The sequence below is a fragment of the Tachypleus tridentatus genome, chromosome 7 (assembly GCF_004210375.1).
Source record: "Tachypleus tridentatus isolate NWPU-2018 chromosome 7, ASM421037v1, whole genome shotgun sequence".
NCBI classification, from domain to species: Eukaryota; Metazoa; Arthropoda; class Merostomata; order Xiphosura; family Limulidae; genus Tachypleus; species Tachypleus tridentatus.
Genome location: NC_134831.1, coordinates 54,284,085 through 54,305,920, shown reverse-complemented (window position 1 = coordinate 54,305,920; position 21,836 = coordinate 54,284,085). Strand labels below are relative to the sequence as shown.

Here is a 21,836-nt window from a genome sequence, read left to right as displayed (position 1 = left end):
TGGCCAATTGGAAATTATCATTCAACTGTTCGAGAAAACATGATTGGTTAAAATTTTACTTCCATAAAAGGTCACAATATCACGACCTGTTCGAATTATATATTTTGAACTGGAAGGCTAAATTCCGACGTTTAGATGTCAGTTTGCTACGCATAGACAGGGAAAATCGTCGTGTGTCGTTACTATTTTGCTCTTAGGTTTAAATAATCATCGATAGATGTCACTGTCAATCATGATATTTTTTATGACACATCAGTAAAGTGCAAAACCGATGTCGAAGTTCCTTTATCAGTTTTTGTGTGTACATACATACATATATATATATAAACAGTCCAACATTTGTAGCGTCGTAAACATAGAACAGATGCTCATATGTCATTCTAGTTATAAAACATGAATTTAGTGATCTTACGGGTATACAGATGGTATTATATCGTGTTAATGCATAAAATGATTAATTGAACTATTATTAGTTTTTAATAAGCTATTCAGCATCACGTAGTAAGTAATAAGTTGTTCGATAATTTTATATCTTTGTAAAAATAATTTGTTGTAATTCTTCGTTCTTATATGTATATATGTATGTAACGGGAAGGTATTATAAGCAGATCTGAAACAAAATCCTAAACCGAAAGATATCGTTTGCTTTGTCAACCTACACATTTGTTTGTACTTTCTTGTGCTATGATTTTATCTGGTAACAGACCATTTGACGTATCATACATTCCCTCTGTGATACAAACGTACAGGCAAAGATTGTTGATTGGTTGATATGTAGTATGCGCAAAGTCCGGATGCGTGAAGAAGTCAACACGCCCGTTTATTGTTCAATGAGCTGAACTGAGTACCGGGGTGTGTAGTGGTCGGTTTGATAGTTCCAAGTGCATGCATTTTTAAAACTTAATTTTCATAGGTAGTGCGTAGAAAGACGGGGAAAAAAGTTGTTTTACTGTTTGTCATGTTTGCAGAAAAAAAATGTAAATTACTAGGAAAATAGCAGCCTGAAAGTTCAGTAAAGATTGTCACATTTTCACACCGAGAAAAATATTTATCTTAATGATGTTCACCAGAAAGTTCATTTCTCGTTAAATGGTATGTATAATCGTTTCTTTGTAACTTGTGTGGTAATTCCTACGCATACTTGAAACTACTACTCGCTATTACTACGTTATATCGTTGCTGACACTTCTAATCTCACTAGTGACTATTTTAAGAACAAAGATTTTTTTTTTACTGTAATGTTTAATTAATATTATCATCTCTGGTGAAGTAGGTCATATGCCTTCCCATGTAATGGAACATTTTTTGGCATTTTCCGCGAAATATCCATTATTCTTGCCATTCTGCGAAGTTCAAGTAGAATAAAAGTGAGTTTTATCTGGAACTATAACCATGATTTTATAACAGTTCTTGTTATTTCCCTAAGACAAACTTCTGCGATAAAACCTAAAGTAAGTTATTTTAAATTACATTTTGGATCTTAGCCAAACAAAAACACCCTATATATTAATATACAGATAAGAAGTCAAGAAACATATATATATATATAATTTTTTGTTTAATGCAAACAAGTGTATGAAGTTACATTCTCCAGTGTGTGAAGAATTAACTTTGTTTTCAATAATTGTGACGTCAGCGCCACATGTGCAAAACTGATCAGGGTCACTCAAGCGTGATCTTTACTACAAAATGGGCAGTGGTCAGTCAAGCAGCAAGAAAGCATCCTACCAGTTACACCAAGAAGCGTTGGACAAAGACGAAGGTTGGTGATTAGCTCTGGTTTGAAAATAGTTTAATGTATGTTTTTCACAGTAGCTTTTCCTAGACTGATACATTATTAATGTAGTTCTCTGTTTATTGAGGTTATTATGATGCACGATAGTATCGAATTTTAGCATTTCAGTTGATCTTTAGTAACGATTATTCTAGCAGTAAAACTGAATGAGGAAGCTAGTTTTACAGTGTATTTTATGTACATGCCACTGCTACCCAAATGTAAATTGTTAAAAAATGACATGAAAATCAAAATAAGTATTGGCCTTAAAGTAAGCTAAATAAACAACAGAAAGTATTACACGTATATGTATACATAACTATATGTATTTAGTTTAACTTTAATAGAAGTAACTGAGAGAAACAACAACTAACTCACATTAATCTAATTTAGAAAAAAAAATGTTTTAGCGTAGCATTAATTGAGCTGTTAAAGGTAAAGGCCAAATGCTGTTCTATGTTTATTCCTGTCCTTATATGTTGAGGACGTTCTAAAGTTCTAAACCATCTAATTTCCAATAATACTTCAAACAAATGGGTGATAAAGTTTTTAAATATTGTAACTGTTAAATTTTAAGTAGCAGCTTAATAAAGTATGTATTTTTTGTCAATGTTTTCATTTAATTGTAAAAGTATCTTTGCACGTATCATCTATTAATTGGAACAAAAGGAAAATAAACCACCGGTTTGCTTTAAAATTTAATTTACGAAATAATAAAGAAGGAATAACAAAACTAGTTGTGTGAACAATGTAGTTCTTAAAAGTTAGTATTTAAGAATGAAACTAAAAGCCGACGAAGGAGAAAGGAATTATCTAGAAGAATATATAAAGGAAAGAGACAATAGTTATTGTATATTAGCTTGATTGAAACTTACGAAGTATCATTAGCTGTTATATAGTTTATTTGTATATCTTCTACATAACTGCTTTAAACGTGTTTTCTACAGTTGACTTTACTGATTAGTGTTTATTTACACTACGAACTTGACAAAAAGATAACAGTCAAAAGGCATACGTGTTAATCACAGTGCTCAGTGGAAGACGTCTTTTGTAATATTAAAATTGTTGTTAAATGTGATAGCTTAGAAAATATAACAAAGGACCGTACAAGAGATGGAAAAGCATATTATGCCCTCAGGTTTCGCAGGCTTGTCTGCCCAGCTTTTTCACGAATGACAATTCCACGACAACCCCCCCCCCTTCCTATCGTGTGAGGTGGGAGATGTAAAAAATAAACACAAAAGTAAACTTAAGTGTGCAACCAGAATTTTTTAGGTGCTTGAGATGTATAATTTAACCATGAATGTTACAGATGATATGTAAATGTTGAACTACTAGTATACGAAATATGAGATTCTTGAAATTATGAGGGTATTGCATCATTTAATAAGAAACGAAAAAGAAATTTGATGACAAAAATAGCGTATTAAAATGACTGTGTTTACGACTAAACAATAAAAAATTAAACTGTTATAATTAGTGAGATTTAAAATGCCAACAGAGGTATTGGTAAGCTAAAACATTATTTGCACGTGCAGAAAAACTGCGTGTACAGATGAATTGAAATAAAATTATCTCGTAATTGCGGGAATTTAATTATTGCAATAACGAGCTTTGTACTTGTATCTCAGAAATATAAAACTATTATCAAACATAATTTGTGACTCCATCTAAAAGAAGATAAAGTGTGAAAATCATGTGTTTCTTATACCTGATTTTCGTAGACGAAAAACAGTGGGGTTGACTGGGTTAGTTTGTGACGCAGAGTTACTGTTTATTTTCTGAAGTAATTTGATTAAAAAAATCCTAGCGATGTGTGTAAATCTATCGGAAGATTGACAAGTTATGTTTGGAAAAAGCTTGTTTATTTGTTTGTTATGAATTTCGCCCAAAGCTATACGAGGGCTATCTGCACTAGCCGTCCCTAATTTAGTAGTGTAAACCTAGAAGGAAGGAAGCATGCCATCACTACCCACCGCCAACTCTTGGGCTACTCTTTTTTCCCAACGAATAGTGGGATTGACCGTTATATTATAACTTTGAATAAGTCTTGAGTTACTATAGTTTGTTTGTTTTTTAAATACAAATTTGGAGCATTTTTTTCTATTTGACTACTAGTTGTAGTTATTGGATTAATTTACATCATCAAATGTAAAAAAAAAAGATTAATTAAGGAAAGTGAAAATTACAAACCAAATAACATACACGAGGTAGTTAGTTAAGTATTAATGGCCAGGTGGTTAGGGCGCCCGACTCGTAATCTGAGGATCGTAGGTTCGAATTCCCGTCACCCCGAATATGCTCGTCTTATCAGCCGTGGGGGCGGTATACTGTGCGGCCAATCCCAATATTCGTTGGTAAAAGAATATCCCATGAGTTGACGGTGGGTGGTGATGACTAGCTGCCTTTTCTCCAGTCTTACGCTGCTAAATTATGGTTGGCCAGCGCAGATAGCTTTCGTGTAGCTTTGCGCGAAATACAAAAAACAAACAAACAAACTAGGGGTTAAGGATTCTGACTTGCGGTTTAAATGTCGCGGGTTGAATTCCTATCACCAAACGTGTTTGCTCTTTTAGCATATGGGAGCGTTATAATGTGACAGTCAATCCCGCTATTCATTGATAAAAAAAGTAGCCTAAGCGTTGGTGGTGGACGATAGAGATTAGCTGCCTTATCTCTATTTTATTATTGTTAAATTAGTGAAGGCTGGCGCAGATAACCCTCAAGTAGCTTTGTGAGAGATTCCATACAAACCAAATCAAACTGTAGCCAACTCTCCCTGTAGCTACAAAGGAGAAATCCTAGTTGTGCCTTACAAGAAACATGTTTTCATTCGCAAACAAAAATTAAAACATTATATTCTATGACGGATTACAAATTACTAAACATAGAAAATATGGTTGAATTGTAAGTAGTGCATTTTTTGTTTTAATTTCAGCTATAATCTCGACATCATCTTCAATGTGCAAAATCCCAAGATTCACTTTGAATTAAAACAGACAAACGTTTATTCATAAGAAAAAAACACAAGAACATTATTCATGCTGGTCTGGTGCCAGGATTCTATGGCTGTGTTGCAGAACATTATTTAGTGAAGTCCTTTAACTATTAGTACAGTTTTATAGATAAAAATTCCAGTGTTTGAAAATGTAATAACCCTAATACTAATCGAGTACAAGTCTGATGTGTTTGAAGTTCTAGGGCAGTGTTCTCTTTGTGGCCCCTCCTCAATCTAAAGCCAATATTGCCTCTATGGAGCTGTAAATAATAAATGTTAAAACTGCTTTGTTTTCATTCTGAAAATAATATGTCGGTGCATTTGGCGACAGTGTCAACAACTAATTAGACTGACAACTTTAGTGTAAAACAGTCATAACAATAAACCATACACGCTGTCAACTTAGTAGTTGTGCTTATGGTTATTGAACAGCCACTATACCAGTTAATAATGATGCAAGATCTAGCTTCTCTGGTGACATTGGTTACTTTCTAATTACCTACCCTCCAAGTGTCTTGTCCCTTAGATGGTTCGTTGTTGTAGCTTTATGCTTAACTTCAAACAATATTCAGGTATCTGTTACTGACTTACAGGACATATCTTTAATATTACTTTTCAATATGTCTAAATCTAAGTTTTCACGACTTTTATGTGCACCTGACATGAAATTTAAAGTGATATTGTATTTTCTTGCTCTTTCAGAAATCTCCTTTTATTTTTGTGATGCTCAGGCCTATGTTAATATTTTTATCTATCCAAACAGATTTACTGTTGTATATTTATTTTGGTACTTTGTTTCAGCGTAGTTTTCTATTTTTACTGTGACATACATTGTTGGCTGTCTGTTGTACAAGTCCCGCCTGTTCTTGAAATTTATAGAAGGCTCTTGAGTGTGCTCGATCATTGTTAAACATTCTAGAAACTTGTGTGATTGGTATATAAAAACAGACTCGCTGAGAGACAAAGAGTAATTTATTATTGGAGAGTTAGTCAATACGCTCAGGCCTAGAAAACTAATTATGATTAACGCATATTAATCGAAAAACTACAGAACTGGACGAGAAATGTTTATAGATTTCGAACATTACGAACCGTTCAACTTCAGTGAATTACTTCGGACGTTATTATTTCTATGAGGACATTAAATGCCTTCATCAGTAAGAAGTGAACTTGTAAGCGGTGTGAAACCAATCAAGAAATGACATCTAGTTAGCTTAAGCGAGGTGTGACTATCAGCTCAGAATTAATTTGCTCGTCGTGGACTTGGATCGTCGATAAGATATTCAGTTCTAGACCGGATATAAAACTGAGTTTTATCTTTACGTTTGTAAAACTCTTGTATATATCTACAAACTATCATTTGTAATAATTATCAGTAATAACCGTTATTATAAATTGTATTCGTTTTCTGTTTGCATATTAACATATATTTGTGTTGAAAAAGAAAATTGTGTATCAATCTTGCTGGTAAATATGACATTTAATAGACATTAACATTTAATTAACTTCTAAATTCAAATTCAGATTTCCGGTTATCTGAAATAGTAATACGTAACGTAATAAATCGGAGATTCGTCCGAAATAAATTATAATACGTAGCAAATAATAGTATTAAAGAAAGTGCAAAACTTTGACTCATTTGGTGCTGATGGTTTTAACCAGCTTTCAAAATCTATCTTTTATTCCCATGACTTTTATATGAATGTGTATTTTTGTCCTTTTCACGATTTGCTTTTGTTTGTTTTGCAACTGCACTAAATAACGAAACTGGGAATCAGGAGAAACAATTTTAAAATAAAAAACATATCAGTAAATATTCTATATTGAAAATATTCATTAGCAGTGGTAGTTGTAGTCATTAATTGATACATTGTTTCTGCTTTTGTTCCACATTATGCTGATAAGCGAAATGTGTTTGTTTCAGAAAGTTTCAGGCAAAGCTACAGAACAAAAACACACACAAAATAATTGCCGTTCGCAATTTTAAACTTGCAGACTAGAGGAAAGACAGTTTCCTTATAATGCACACAGGGTTACAATATGTAGAATGCGTTTTGAAACAATGGGCTGTGAACCATGAACCTTAAGACTCGTATTCCGAGAACGTTAACCATTAAGTAATTCTCGTCCAGATTCGCACTAATTACATTCCAAAATGCCACTGAAAGTATTCGAACATGGATACAACCATACAATGTGGTTATTGCAGATAAAGGAGTTGGGGTTGCCTTGGAATTTTCCATTGAACTGGATGTGAATATCCGCACTTCATTTTTTGTGGGTGCATAAAAAAGGAAGTGGAACTATTATCGTGCAGAGGAATTCAGCCTTTGAATGTTTGTTTGTCACAAAAATGCAACGTGTGATAAAAGCAGTAAACAGTTTCGTAAAATGTTGTAAGTTTCTGGATGTGGTATTTACCAACATTCACTTTTCTGTTATGGGGAACTAAATGAAAACTGTCAGTCCTCTTTGGTACCGCTATCGGTCAGCTCTCATACACAACTCAGAAGTAGATACTCCTGTTGAACAAAGCATGTTCAATTTGAATAAACAACCTAACACACTTCTATACATTGTAGAGTATGAAGGTGTAACACGAAAAACGCCGCTACAGAAAAATAATAAAAAAGGTGATGTCGCTCTGAACATCCCACGGTTTTCTCAAGACTAACCTAGTTTTACACCATATTAAGTTGTCTGAGTTTCATACCAAAAAACATCATTTGAGGACAGACAAAATGGCATGTGGGTGACCTTTACTATGACCGAATTGTAGATAGGATAGCAAGCGAATTTCTAGATATTCAATGATTACAAATCTTACACAATGGGCTATTTGTGCTCTACTCTACTCACAGCGAATATCAAAACCCGATTTTTAGTATTATAATATCTGAGGCTTACAAGTAAGAAATATCGAACATATATTCTGTAAATAATAGAATAAAAATGATGGAATCTCGATTCATTATCTCACTTTGAAAAGCTGGAAGATATGCCTGTTCAGAAACGAAACATTTGAACAACGCTGTTAAAATATATTTCCTTCTGTTAGGTTTCAAGTACATAATAGTTAATAAGTTGAACAAATTTGTGTTTATGACATACTAATATACAGACGCTTGGTTTTTGGAATTTCGCACAAAGCTACTCGAGGGCTATCTGTGCTAACCGTCCCTAATTTAGCAGTGTAAGACTAGAGGGAAGGCAGCTAGTCATCACCACCCACCGCCAACTCTTGAGCTACTCTTGTACCAACGAATAGTGGGATTGACCGTCACATTATAACGCCCCCACGGCTGGGAGAGCGAGCATGTTTGGCGCGACGCGGGCGCGAACCCGCGACCCTCGGATTACGAGTCGCACGCCTTACGCGCTAGGCCATGCCAGGCCCAATATACAGACGCATGCATCTAACTTGAAAAATTATTTTTCTGTTACATTGAAGAAACAATTTAGGTAAGTAATGTAGCCTACACATCGAAATGAAAATCTATATTTTGATATATATATATATATTGTGCTACGAGTGCGAAAAGCTAACAGTGGTACCATTTTTCTGTTTGATTTTGCAGCTGTTTTTTTCCATTGTAATCTTAAAGCGTTGTTGCTGCTAGCCTGACTGGGCCATTGCAAATTGTAACGAATACTCTTCAGTCTAAGCTATTGAACACAGTGGTAAACATGGAACTACTCAGTTGCTCACACAATACTTGTCAGTCATTATTAATTAAATATTGTTTCCTGTTTAACAAATACATGACCACCGGCATGACCGAATGGTTATGGCGATCGAACGTAATGCTCGCCCTTTCAGTCGTGGGGGCGTTATTAAGTTACTGTCAATCCCACTATTTGTTGGTAAAAGAGTTGGCCAAGAATTGACGGTGGGTGGTGATGACTAGCTGCCTTTTTTCCAGTCTTACGCTGCTAAATTATGGTTGGCTTACACAGATAGCTCTCGTGTAGCTTGGCGCGAAATTAAAAAACAAACAAACAAACCAGCGGTTAAGGCTTCTGACTTGAGGTTTAAACGACGCGGGTTGAATCTCTGTTACTAAACGTGTTTGCTCTTCCAGCATATGGGAGTGCTATAATGTGACAGCCAATTCCGCTATTCATTGATGAAAAAGTAACCTTAGCTTGTTGTCGTTGTGCAAAGCTTTTCAATGGGCTAGCACTCTGTTCACTTCATAAAATTAAACCCCGTATCTCAAAATTAAAGGTTTCCAAACTTACCGCTGATTCACAAGGGGATTGACTTTTTCACAAGTAAAGTTCAGGATCGAACATGTTGGACCTTTCATTCGTGAGGACGTTGTATGTGGCGTTGAGTTGCTGCCTTCCTTCAAGCCTATCATTTCGAAATTAGTGACAGCGCAGATAGGCCTCGAGTAGTTTTGTGCCAAGATACAACAGACATATAATAATCTAAAATAAAATATTAACACGCCCAAGTTACTATATGTACTCAATTAGAAGTAGACTTGGCTTTAACCCTTGATATAGGCAGCATTTGCAGGAGAATGTAGTGAGTAAACGCTTTTTTTTCTAATTGTTTGAGTGGTGGAGTTTTGTACTTTCCATTCACAATAAATAAAACTTCTCAATATAGTTACATATGCACATTTCTATCCCATGTTTTTTGTTTCTAGTTCACAGTTCAGAAAGGGAATACATTGTTTTCATTTAGTAATATCGTAAAAATAATTCATGTCAGTAAATGGTAATTATTTAAAAACAGCAAGAAAAGTTTTAGAACACTATTTTTCAAGGGTATACAGCCATGTAAAAGCTATATCCGAAACATTTCGTTAGTACATGATAGGCCCAAGGGGGGGTAAGGGGTAACAACAGTAAAATCCAGGGGTTGATTCCCTGCGGCGAACAGAGCATAAATGACTCATTGTAAAGCTTAATACTAAAACACAATTCATATATAATGTCTCCATTAAAAATAGTATTTCAATAAAAGTACTATGATATTAATTTTATAAATGGGGCCACGTGTGGTGCACTTTGTATGCAACTTATTCCTAAAACTAGGATACTCATTTTGTTGTTGGTGCAATAGCTGTAAAATTAAACTAGTTTTTCTAGAATGAAATAAATAAAAATAACTGATACTGAGTGATCCAACAATATATTATAAAAGATCTGAATATCAAAGAGGAACGCTCTTGACGTTGCAATTTTGATGTTTTTTTAATGTATAAAATTGCGTGAGAACGTTACAAGAAGAAATATTAATGCGTTACAAGAGTAACAGTCAATCGAAATAAGGGACTGTGTCAGACAGCCTTAGGAGCTTTGATATAAATACAAATTAAAAGATGACAGTATTGTCTTAGTGCAAGCTTGCACTCGTACGTGCTGTGATGGAGAGAAAACAGTAAAATCATCACTAACAAGTACAAAATTACATTGATTTTTGGTTTTTTTTCCGTAAATATTCACTGGACGGCCTTATTTATGCTTTTAATGTTTGTACCAAAAGTATGAGCGTCAAAATGCAACCACAATGCATTATTGGTTGAAATATGACTGTAAAAAGATAGTTAAATGGTAAAATTGTCTTGACCTGAAAACAACGATTTTACTAATATGATACGCCATTTAAGTGGCACAGCGGTATGTGTGCAGACTCACATTGGTAAAAACTGGGTTTCGATACTCAAGTGAGCAGAGTACAGATAGCCCATTGCGCTTAATTTCAAACAAATATCCCAATATGATATTTAATTATTAATTAAATATTCTATACTCAAAGCAAAGTACATTTCTATGAAGTCTTTGAAGGACATGATAATTTCTTTCTTTTTTTTGGCTTCTCAGTAGGATGTACATTTATTATGCCACTTTAACACAACTATGTGGAAGTCAACATAACTTAGTTGTTCCTTGAAGGACACGCTACCGTCAGAAACGCACGAAGGAAGCTTTGTGATTATTATGGTGTAGTTCATTGTGCTGCGTCATTATTTCCTAAAAATCAATTCTATTTCTTCACAATATTCCTCTGTTCCTCGTTGATCACTATTTTGTATGCAACCATCCTTTTTCTCTCTGTAATGAACGTGCACGTGACTTTTTAAATGCAGAAATACATATGCTGGAATCTTTGAAATCCGTATCACAACTACATAATTTTCTAGTAATCAATATGTTATTTTAGCCATTTAATTTTTATCTGGTTCTTTGTTTTTGGCTGATTCTACATCATCGTTATTGCAGTAGTACGCGGAATTGGCCTATTTTCCTGTTTTTCTTGGCCTTCTTTTTTTACAGAACAGTCGTCTTTAAAGTATCCTCTTAATTATAGGTCTTGCTTGCGAGAATGATGCTTATGGTCTTGCCACTTTTGTTTAGTTCTGGCTGTAAGTCTTAGTAACTGCCTTCTTTATGCTGTCACGTCCTGTTCTGTGGTGATGATTACTTCCGTGGAAATTTTTGAGAACGCATTTGAGTCAAATCTGTAAATTATTTACTTCTTCGTAAACCCAGCTTACATCTGTTGTTCACCAGTACTTTCTTCCTCTAGCGTTAATCATCCAACAAGCAGTACATAGCTGTTATTAGTGTCCTATCCCTTCCATTTTATGGCGTATTGGTTACTTGTCATAATGTTACACAGTTGTTCTTTTCACTCCCTTAATTGTATGATCTACTGGTTTTGTGTACCATAACAGTTAATAATTATTGTTGTCCTCCCTCTCTATCATATGACCTAACGTTTCATAGTTGTCATTGTTGCTCCTCTCTTCATTGTATGGCTTACTGCTTTATTTAAGTTATAGTAGTTTGTAGTTGTTGTCCCTCCTCTTCAATGTATGACTTATTGACTACTTGAGTCGTAGCTGTTGTTCTTGTTCCTCATTTCATTATATGGTCTACTGATTACTTGGACCATTACAATATGTAGCTGCTGTTGTTAACCCTCCTCTTCATCATATGGCTTACTGGTTACTTGGATCATAATAACAGTGCATAGTTGTTATCCCTCCTCTTCATCGTATAGCTTACTGGTTACTTGGATCATAATAACAGTGCATAGTTGTTATCCCTCCTCTTCATCGTATAGCTTACTGGTTACTTGGATCATAATAACAGTACATAGTTGTTATCCCTCCTCTTCATCGTATAGCTTACTGGTTACTTGGATCATAATAACAGTACATAGTTGTTATCCCTCCTCTTCATCATATGGCTTACTGGTTACTTGGATCATAATAACAGTACATAGTTGTTATCCCTCCTCTTCATCATATGGCTTACTGGTTACTTGGATCATAATAACAGTACATAGTTGTTATCCCTCCTCTTCATCGTATAGCTTACTGGTTACTTGGATCATAATAACAGTACATAGTTGTTATCCCTGGTTCTTTCATCGTATAGTTGTTATCCCTCCTCTTCATCGCTTACTGGTTACTTGGATCATAATAACAGTACATAGTTGTTATCCCTCCTCTTCATCATATGGCTTACTGGTTACTTGGATCATAATAACAGTACATAGTTGTTATCCCTCCTCTTCATTATACTTCATTATAGACAACACATTGTAACACGTGGACTTTTATATTTAAACATTTGTCTTCTGTTATCTGACCGTGATATCCTGTTTTAATTCAAACTGGTATTTATGTTTTAGCTGTTTATTACAGTACTTCATACTCTCCATTTACAACTGTTTTATTTTGCGAAGCGTTAGTTTGTGTCGCTGAACACTTTTACTCACATTCCTATAACGATAGTAATAGTTTCATGCTCGACTGCTCTTTGGACTACATACATATTTTCAGTTTTCTTGTTGCAGTACTCTTGTACAATTCCTCTTCTCCTTCCAGTATATCTGATAGCTATAGGTTGAACCTATTGCTGTAATTGGAGATGTGGCGTTACTTGTTGTTCCATGATACTTACCACCTTTGATCTATTACCGTAAGTAGTTGCAATCTTATCGAAGTTATACTAAGAAGTTACAGATCAGAACCCTTGATATTCTGTAGTATAAAGCTACTGTTGTATTAATGAAAATGCTTGGATCCTCACCGTCACTACTACTATATTATGTAGGCCAGAATTTTGTATAATATACAACCACTAACTCTTGGAATCTTGCTGTTGTGACTAATAATATAGGCCAGAATGTTCTGTAATGTACAACTATTGATTCATTAGCGTAAATTTTTGGAATCCCACCTCTACCACCAGGATATTACAGACCAGAATATCTTCTGTTTTCTGATTGGTGTAAGTGTTAGTAAATTTGTTGCGTCCAAGAAAATAAGAGCAGAAAAGATACCAACTAACTTATTAACATAAAACTGTTTTATTTAAGAGACAAACAACGTAATTTCACGTTTTTACTGAGATATATGTGGTATTGCACTTATATTGATATCCCGCTAACTGATTTTTGTGTTGTGTTTAATTTTACATTCCTGTAGACACCACATTTCACATTCCAACGTTTTAAAACAATTCAAATGGAATTGTGTATTTCTTTGTAACTCGCGCTAAATACACTGTAGGTAAAATAAAACCCATCCACTGAGTTTGAGTAGAAAAGTAGGAGAGGGCTCGAAAACTGCTTGTTCTGCTTTTAAAGTATTAGGATATGTGAGTTACGTGCAGGTTGCGTAATAAAATACAGGTTCATTAGTGCGATACAGACGTACCAGACGCTTCTCTAGTGGCTATTTGTTGTTAAATGTTACACGTATGGAAACTACAGCTCTATTTATGATAATAATACTTTAATGTCATATGAGTCATTTCAAAACTGATAATAGTATATGATCGCTACGTTGTATATATGCTCAATTAGATAGAAAGGAAACGTGAATTAAAAATTAGAAAGAACCCTGTTTTTCATTGTTTATTTAATCAACTTTTTCCGGTTCTATACAGTAAAAGTTTTTAAATTTTGTTCACAGCGTTCTTTTATTTGAACTGAAAATGCTAGTGTTTGTTTGTTTTTCGAATTTCGCACAAAGCTACTCGAGGGTATCTGTGCTAGCCGTTCCTAATTTAGTAGTGTAAGGCTAGAGGGAAGGCAGCTAGTCATCACCGCGCGCCGCCAACTTTTGGGCTACTCTTTTACCAACGAATAGTGGGATTGACCGTCATTTTATAACGCCCCAACGGCTGTAATCCTAGTGAAACAAGAATAAAGTAAATAAAAGTTTGACTACGTGTAATCGATAAGGAACTTATGTAAATAAAAAAGTATTGTGTTACTTACTTGTTTCTTGTATGTGAACTTGAATTGATTTAAATAACAGAAAATGGGTTGCTGTTTTTTTAAAAGATAATCCGTATAATACAAAATTCCTGTCATACATTAATAACTTGTTGTAACAAAATAACTTCAGGCCATTTGTCGTGTTTCCCCAATAAAAATGTCAGGTTTTTTGAAGCTACGGATTTTATTTTATAACAAGTCATTTCATAACACTATGTAACAAAATTTTTACTTTTTTTTTGTTCCTGGGCAGAAAGTGTTATTTCCCAATTGCTTATGCCTAAAGTAAATGGGAAAGACCTATTTTTCTCTTCAAACACTGCTCTTGTGACCTGGTTAAGGAAATTTTCAAATTTATCCATTTTCCAGAACATTCCAGGTAGATTTAGTGCTGAGTAGCTGATAGAGAATTTTCTCGAACTTGCATGAATTTTCAAGAACTTTCCAGAGTGTTGAAGAACTTACAAGAATTTTCTAGAATAAGTATCCGTCTCTTCCCGTGGCTCATTCAGTGAACCTTAAAGAGGAATATAACAGCGTCAAGACCTTGCAAGAAGCCTTGAGGTATGTTGAGTATTCCTCATGGGTCTTCAAGGAGGCCTTACCAAGTTTATCTGTTATCTTTGCCTTTGGGACAGCAGAGACACAGCAGTGCACTACAACAGGAAACACTGGCCACAAAAGACCGAATTCTCTGTGGGGAGGGACATTGTCAAGTGTGAGCCACTAGTGAATCTCCAGAAGGTGTAGTTCCAACTATTACACGTAAAATTGGGTCTTACGAAACAATTTGTCACAGCTCTTGAAAAGGAGTCTGCAGTCTTCAAGTACCTTCGAGATTTCTTCCTTAAGCAGTCTGAGGCAAAGGTCAAAGCTGGTGTCTTCGTTCGACCACAAATAAAGAAGATCCTAGAGTGCACAGAATTCGGCAAGAAGTTCAGTTGGAAGGAAATAAAAAGCTTGAGGCAGCTTTGTTGTAGTGGTTCGGGCCTTCTTGGGCAATCACAAGGCCGAAAATTATGTGGAACTGATTGAGGCTCTGGTGAAGAACTACGGCAAAATGGGCTGCAGGATGTCCCTGAAAGTCCATATCCTTGACGCTCATCTTGATAGATTAAAGGAGAACATGGGAGGAGCATACTCAGAGGAACAAGGCGAGCGCTTCCACCAAGATATACTGGACTTTGAACGCCACTACCAAGGAGCGTATAACGAAAACATCATGGGAGACTATATTTGGGGGCTGATACGTGAAAGTGATTTACATTACAGTCGCACATGTCGAGAAACTACTACGTCTAAACATTTTGTATAACTTTAGTATAAATACATGTAAATCTTGATTCATATGTTGTTTTATTCAGACCTTATGTAAATGAAAATGTGCAAATTTGGTTGTTTTTACATAGAAAATAGGTTAAATTCTAAATTTCATTACCCAGATCACAAAATCAAAGTTTGAAGAGAATAATGGCCATTTTTTGTACTTCTACAACTTAAGCAGTTAAGAAATAACGCATACTATCCAGGAACAAAATTTGTTACATAGTGTAAGGTACTAGAATTTTGTTTTATAATATGTTAGCTGTTAGGTATTATATTACATCCCGGACGAGGCTCCGATTTATTATGCTACGTATTACTATTTCAAATAACTGGGAATTTTAATTTTAATTTAGAAGTTATTTACATTTTAATATGTATCAAATTTAGGATATTTGCCAAAGAGATTGATGCGCAGTATTTTCTTTTTAAACACAAATATATTTTGATAAACAAACAACAAGAACAAGAAAAAAAACAATACATTATGTAATAACGGTTATTACTAATAGTTATTACAAATGATGGTTTATACAAGAGTTTTACAAACTTAAAAAAATATATCCAGTCTTATATCAGGTCTGGAACTGGATATTTTATCGACGTTCACGGAAAGCAAATTAATTCTTGATACACTGTACATTTCTTTTAGCAACTAATTAAGGCTTGAAGCACCCTTAAGTTTTACCGGCGACAATATCTAATGCTCTCGTAAAAATACTGACGTTCAAAGTTAATTCACTGAAGTTGAATGGTTTGTAATGTTCGAAATCCATAAAAGTTCCTGGTCCAGTTCTGTAGTTTTCTGATTAATAGGCGTTAATCACAATTATAGCCTTCGAGGCCTATAGCACATTGATTGTAGCTGACCAATAATAATCTTTTACTGTCTTTCGATTAGCTGCTTCTGTACGAATCATGTGAGTTTCTTGAAGTTTCAACAATGTTATAGTCCATTTTAGTAAAATAAATATTATTGATTCTTACTCTCAAGAATCTTATACAAATTTAGAGAATAGGCAGAACTTGCGCAATATACAGCCAACAATATACGTCACAGGCAAAAAGAAATCTATTCTGAAACAAGCGTAAGCATTAAAATAAATGTATAATAGTAAATCCGTTACATAGTTCATAATTTGTATTTCGATTTTGCTTTATAACATGTGGATTCGTAATGTACTATGATTCGTATTAATGTTAGCAATGTCATTTTTGACTGCAAATAATTTTAGTAGCTATATTTTATGCTTTTTCACAGTATATTGCTAAGAAATACAAAATACAAATGGTTGCACTTGCAGTCTCGGTTTATATAGACTTGTTGTCCTCAAGACTGTATTTTGTATTTATTTTTCTAGCATACAGTATTTTCAAACTTTTTAAAACTGTTATTGATAGTTTTTAAAATATTAACAATTTATTTTTCAGTGAGTTTGGGAGACTTTCAAATACTTCGAGCTATAGGAAAAGGAAGTTTCGGAAAGGTGAGTGCACATGCAAGGTAGCCATCAGGTCCTTTGTGCCATTTTCCGGTGTCATAAATGAAAAACACTATAATGTATAAACGTGAGAATTCCAGAACATGATTATTAACGTATGCATGATAAGAAGAGCCAATAAAAGTAAATTAATAAATGTTGCCGCCAGGAGAAACACGTGACTATTACTTTAATAGCTAATCAAATAAAAAGAAATGCTGAATCACTAATGGTAGGTAAAAGAATTTTTAGTACGACTCCATAAGAGGGAGAGGCCTAAACCCAACAGATTACTGTTCATGATGATGTCACCTCAGGGTACTATTTAATCACTACCTATTCTGAGAGACGCAGTCTGACGCTAAGCTGCTTACAATCCTTGCGACATTTTTCAGTTGTCTGTTTTTAATATTATTCCTGGACTGTATACTGCAGTTGAGTGAGAAGGAGAGTAGTATTTAAATATACGATGTGCTACCTGTCTCATAATATTGATGCGGAAATTTTCAATATGTATTATATGCATAGGAATGTGCAGTTTCCACATATTATTTTGGTATATATGCCTCTTTTGCTCTAGCTAACTTGTTCTATGTCATTTACCTAGTGTATCACTCTTTACCGATTGGCGAGAAAGATAGCTTTAAAGTTACCTAAGATAGGTAAAGTTAGAATGATACCTTTTTCCACTTCTAGTCTAGCAACCTTTAAAGAGAATTACCTCTTATATTTCATTGGAGAATTATTAGTCACGTGATTAGTGCTTGGTAAGCCTGACATTAACAGTTTAGGTGGCTTACCTAAGAATTATTCAGCCTGGAACATGACTTGGAAGAGATATCTTAAAGCAAGAAATCACAAAGTTAGAATATCTTCAAAATTAGCTCTACAGTAAAGGCATCTGCCCGTTATGACAGTTTAAGTACACATTTTCAGTGCGTTTGCCCTAAGTAAAGATTGTTCACTTTATGCATTTGTCTTTGGCCTTTTTTATTTACAATGAGAGCAGTAGTCAGAAAACGCAGAAATATTTTGCAGTGAGTATCTTGTGGAAGCTTTCGGTATTAAGCGGATTTGTAACTCAGAAGAAATCAGCTACTTGAAAATTTCACAAAAGGACACAACATACTGAACGTGTAATGTGGTAATACGCACTCATTTGACACGTTTATTAAGTTATCTTTATTTACTCGTCTTGCATCCTGATTTTTAACCTTACACATTGTACCACTTCTCAGTTATGGTACTGCAGAGTGGCTAAAGAATCTGATAGCAACTTTGTTTTTAGGTTTTATATATAAACCAAATTATCAGGTCTTATAAAGTATAAGAAATATTTCTTTAAAAATTCAAAAATATAGTTTCTTCTGTAACGATAAATATATACAGTTATTATGTAATAAATAAACAGTTATCTTATAAAATGTAATTTTGTCTCTGAAGAAGGGAAAATATTGATTTTAGTAATTTCCAAAATGCATTAGCTTAAATAAGTTAGCTGTGGTCATGACAGTGCTTACTATATAGTTTACCATGAAAACCAACAGAGAATGTATATAACCTTCTATTATGTTATTACCTTAGGGTGTACACTTAAGCACGTGAACTTATGTTTAACCGCGTGTGGGTCGAGAGTGTTTTAGTTTTTGTACACGTATCGTATAAATAAAGGCCAAAAGATAAACCACAATGCATTAGGTAAATACAGTTTTAAAGTGGCTGTAAAACAAGTCGATAAATGATTCCATTTTGAGCGGACAGATTAACTTCATAAAGCTGATTAAGCTAGAATGTCATTTATTGTGCAATTGAGGATTGCATCTGTAAGTCTTGATAATTCATTTTAGGTAACATTCGCAGTCACAAAACAGAAATATGAAAGATCATACTGGTCATCTGTAAAACTTGACACCATTCGCTTACCTTTTTTGCACTTCAAACTCATACTATTCGTGAAACACCTTAGAAAAAAAACAAACTAGAAGTCACGGTTTAAAGAAGTAGTGTCATAGGCTTAACGTGCTGAGTTCTTCAAATACATTTATCCAAGTCAAAAAGTAAAATAACATTTTATCTTTATGGTAATTATCATAATAAAATAACCATCAACATTAAGTATTTTAAAATTTTTATTCAAGAAACGTTATGTATGTTTTCTCTGTTAGCGAGAGTATAAAAATTGAGCATGTTATATTAAAACGATTTTACAGCCTCATCCTATTGTTACAGTCCATACGTACTCTATATGACAACCGTGCACGTTGACAATAACGCTGAAGCGTAGTTTCATTGCGAAATAAGCTATCATAAAGCTGTCCTATCCAGATCACACTACACCATACTAAACAATGTCAACAATTATCTTTATTGCAATTGCTACATGACTTGCATTATAATATAATGCATCTAACCTTTTGTAGTTTCTCTCATAATTGTAGAGAATGTCAAGTAATTTTTTCTATGACACCACTCTATTTTGACAGTAACAACGAGATGTTATTGAATTAAGACATCAGTATTAAAGTGTAATTGAATGATTTACACTATTTTTAGATGTCAAAAACAAAAGTTATTTATTTAGTAGTTTATTAATGCTTAAGTTTTAGTATTTCATGAAATTCTCCTCGAATCTCTCAATAACCACAAACAGGATTAAAATTTATTGTTATCTAATTATCCAATGTACTTTAATAAGCCATATTTTTAATATTGTACTCTTTTTTTTTATCAAGAGGGAGTTGCGGGAAAATTGTAGTGGATTTAACGTTAACTTTTTTACTAAATTCGAAGGTAAATTATATCACTAAAATATATCGTCCTCTACATAAATTACTTGAAACAAAAAGCGAAATAAAGTTTCTTGAACTAGTAATTGCTAATAAGAATTAAAACCTGAAGAAGGAATTAACCATTATTTCTATACTGACATATTCAGCTATAGAAGATCCACTCATTATAGATTTAGATGACAATGATTTTTGTAGTACAAACAGTTTTATCACAATTACAACCACAAACAGAACTTGTGCTTACCAACTATAGCAAAGCAGTGAAAGCTACTGAAAGGAAGCATTGAATATGTTGAAAGGAGCTACTCTTGTATTGTTCAAGTACTGAGTCACTTCCCTCATTCTCTATATGAAAAAAATGTTTGTGCTCAATAGATTATGCAGCGTTCAAGTGACTGTTGAATTTTCGTAATCCAGAAGGCCATAGAGCAAGATGGCTCCAGAAACTGCAAGTATACAAGTTAACATTAGTTTGCATTCTAGACAGAACTATGGAAATGATAATGCATTCTCCTGAAGGCCGTACATTAATGATGAGTGTAAACATGGTGAATAACTGTTGTGATTCAACACTTAACTGAAATCTGCTCAACCTAAAGATAAGAGTTTGAGATGAATTATTCAGATAGTTTACAGAGAACCTCATGGCAAGCAGTCGCTTTATATAACCCCGAACCAAAGAAAAATTGTACACAGTGGGATTCTTTATGCTTATCAGAGGGCTTATCATAGCGGAAAATACCAGTGGACAGAAACAACAACTATAGTGGTACTTCCACATTCTCTATATCCTGAATGACTGTCATATTCAAAACCTTTTAACAACTAGACACTGAAGGAAATAACAGAAAACGTTTACTGGTTTAGTGCCACAGGTCTGTGAATAATTGGTGTAAAACATGTGAACTCTTAATAAGAGCAAAAAGGTGCACGAAAAACAACCACCACCAACAAAACCAGCATGAACAGTTACAGCAGTATTGTGTTGAAGCACTATTGGAGTGAGTTTCTGTTGCTGTGCTTGTTCCTCTACCACAGAGTAATAGTGGAAATAGATATATCATACCGAAGATGGACTGATGTACCAAATGGCCTAAAGCATATGCTGTTCTTAACCAGGAAGAAGAAACTCCTGTGAAGAAACTTGTCAACGAATTTGTCTAGAACTTTGATATATCTTTGGGACTTCATTCATATCAGGGACGTAACTTTGGATCAGACTTAATTTTGGAAATGTCTGGTTTTTACGAGTAAAAATACCAGGACAACAGCCCCGCATCCACATTCTAACTCCATGAAGATATTTAAACACAGCCTGTTATATTAGTTAGCCAGGTATGTGGATGAGCACTAGAAAAAGTATGTTAAAGTTTTTCCACTGTTACTGTTGAGTTATTGTATATTAAAACTCCAGCAACACAACTACCATTTCAAAGTATTTGGAATAGAACTTAGAGTCATTAAACCTTCCATATTTTGTTTTGGAAAATAGTCACTCAGAAGATTTTTACACAGAATGTTTATATGAATATACATGATACAGTATTAATTCTTGCAGAAATAAAATGAAAAATCACTGATATTATTGCTTAAGAGTGAACTCCATCAAAGTATGGAAGAGGTTACTTGCTTTACCGAAAAGAACCATTGTTGTGCTTTACAAAATCCAAAAGAACAAGCAATCCAAATCAAAAGTCATCCATAAAGATGAAATATGAAAAATTTGAGCTTATAAAACAATAAGTTTGAGGTTTGACGATATTTCCATGAGAGCTACTTTGGTTCATAAGTGGTCACAGGCTAGTGAAATAGGTCTACTTTATGTATGAGTGTGTGTCATGGCTGATAATTTGGAATACATAAGACATGGTAATAAATGAGATATTACTGATATATAGGGATGTCAGATAAATATCATTGGTGTGAACCTTTATTACTTTGAAGAGTTATACAGTGCAGCATTATAAACAATCATGTATATGTATAATAAGTCAACAAGAAGTGTTCATCTTTATATTTGGGAAATAAATTGATAAGAGGCTTAGGTTCTGTTATTCTCAAGATAATTAGTATGCTGTTTTTATCCTTAAGAATAACTAGCCGCAACGATAATCCCCCAGTGACACAGCGGTATGTCTGTGAACTTAGAACGCTAGAAACCAGGTTTCGAGACCCGTGGTAGACTGAGATCAGACAGCCACTGTGGGGCTTCGTGCTT

The 21,836-nt window shown here is 34.1% G+C and overlaps 1 protein-coding gene across 5 annotated transcripts in view; it reads left to right on the top strand.

The window, feature by feature from the left end:
• The first annotated feature begins 817 nt into the window (after positions 1-817).
• The window catches only part of LOC143255682 (serine/threonine-protein kinase 32B-like), a 75,747-nt gene continuing 54,728 nt past the window's right edge, over positions 818-21,836 (top strand). For 4 of the 5 annotated variants that reach the window (XR_013030786.1, XR_013030787.1, XM_076511731.1 and 1 more), the window contains exons 1-3: positions 818-1,092; positions 1,637-1,762; positions 16,780-16,835. Coding sequence is in view for 2 of the 5 variants with exons in the window: in XM_076511731.1 (XP_076367846.1) it covers positions 1,690-1,762; positions 16,780-16,835 (129 nt within the window). In the remaining 3 variants the exon portion in view is untranslated. The remainder of the gene's footprint in view (positions 1,093-1,636; positions 1,763-16,779; positions 16,836-21,836) is intronic. The other variant, XM_076511733.1, reaches the window with a different exon arrangement.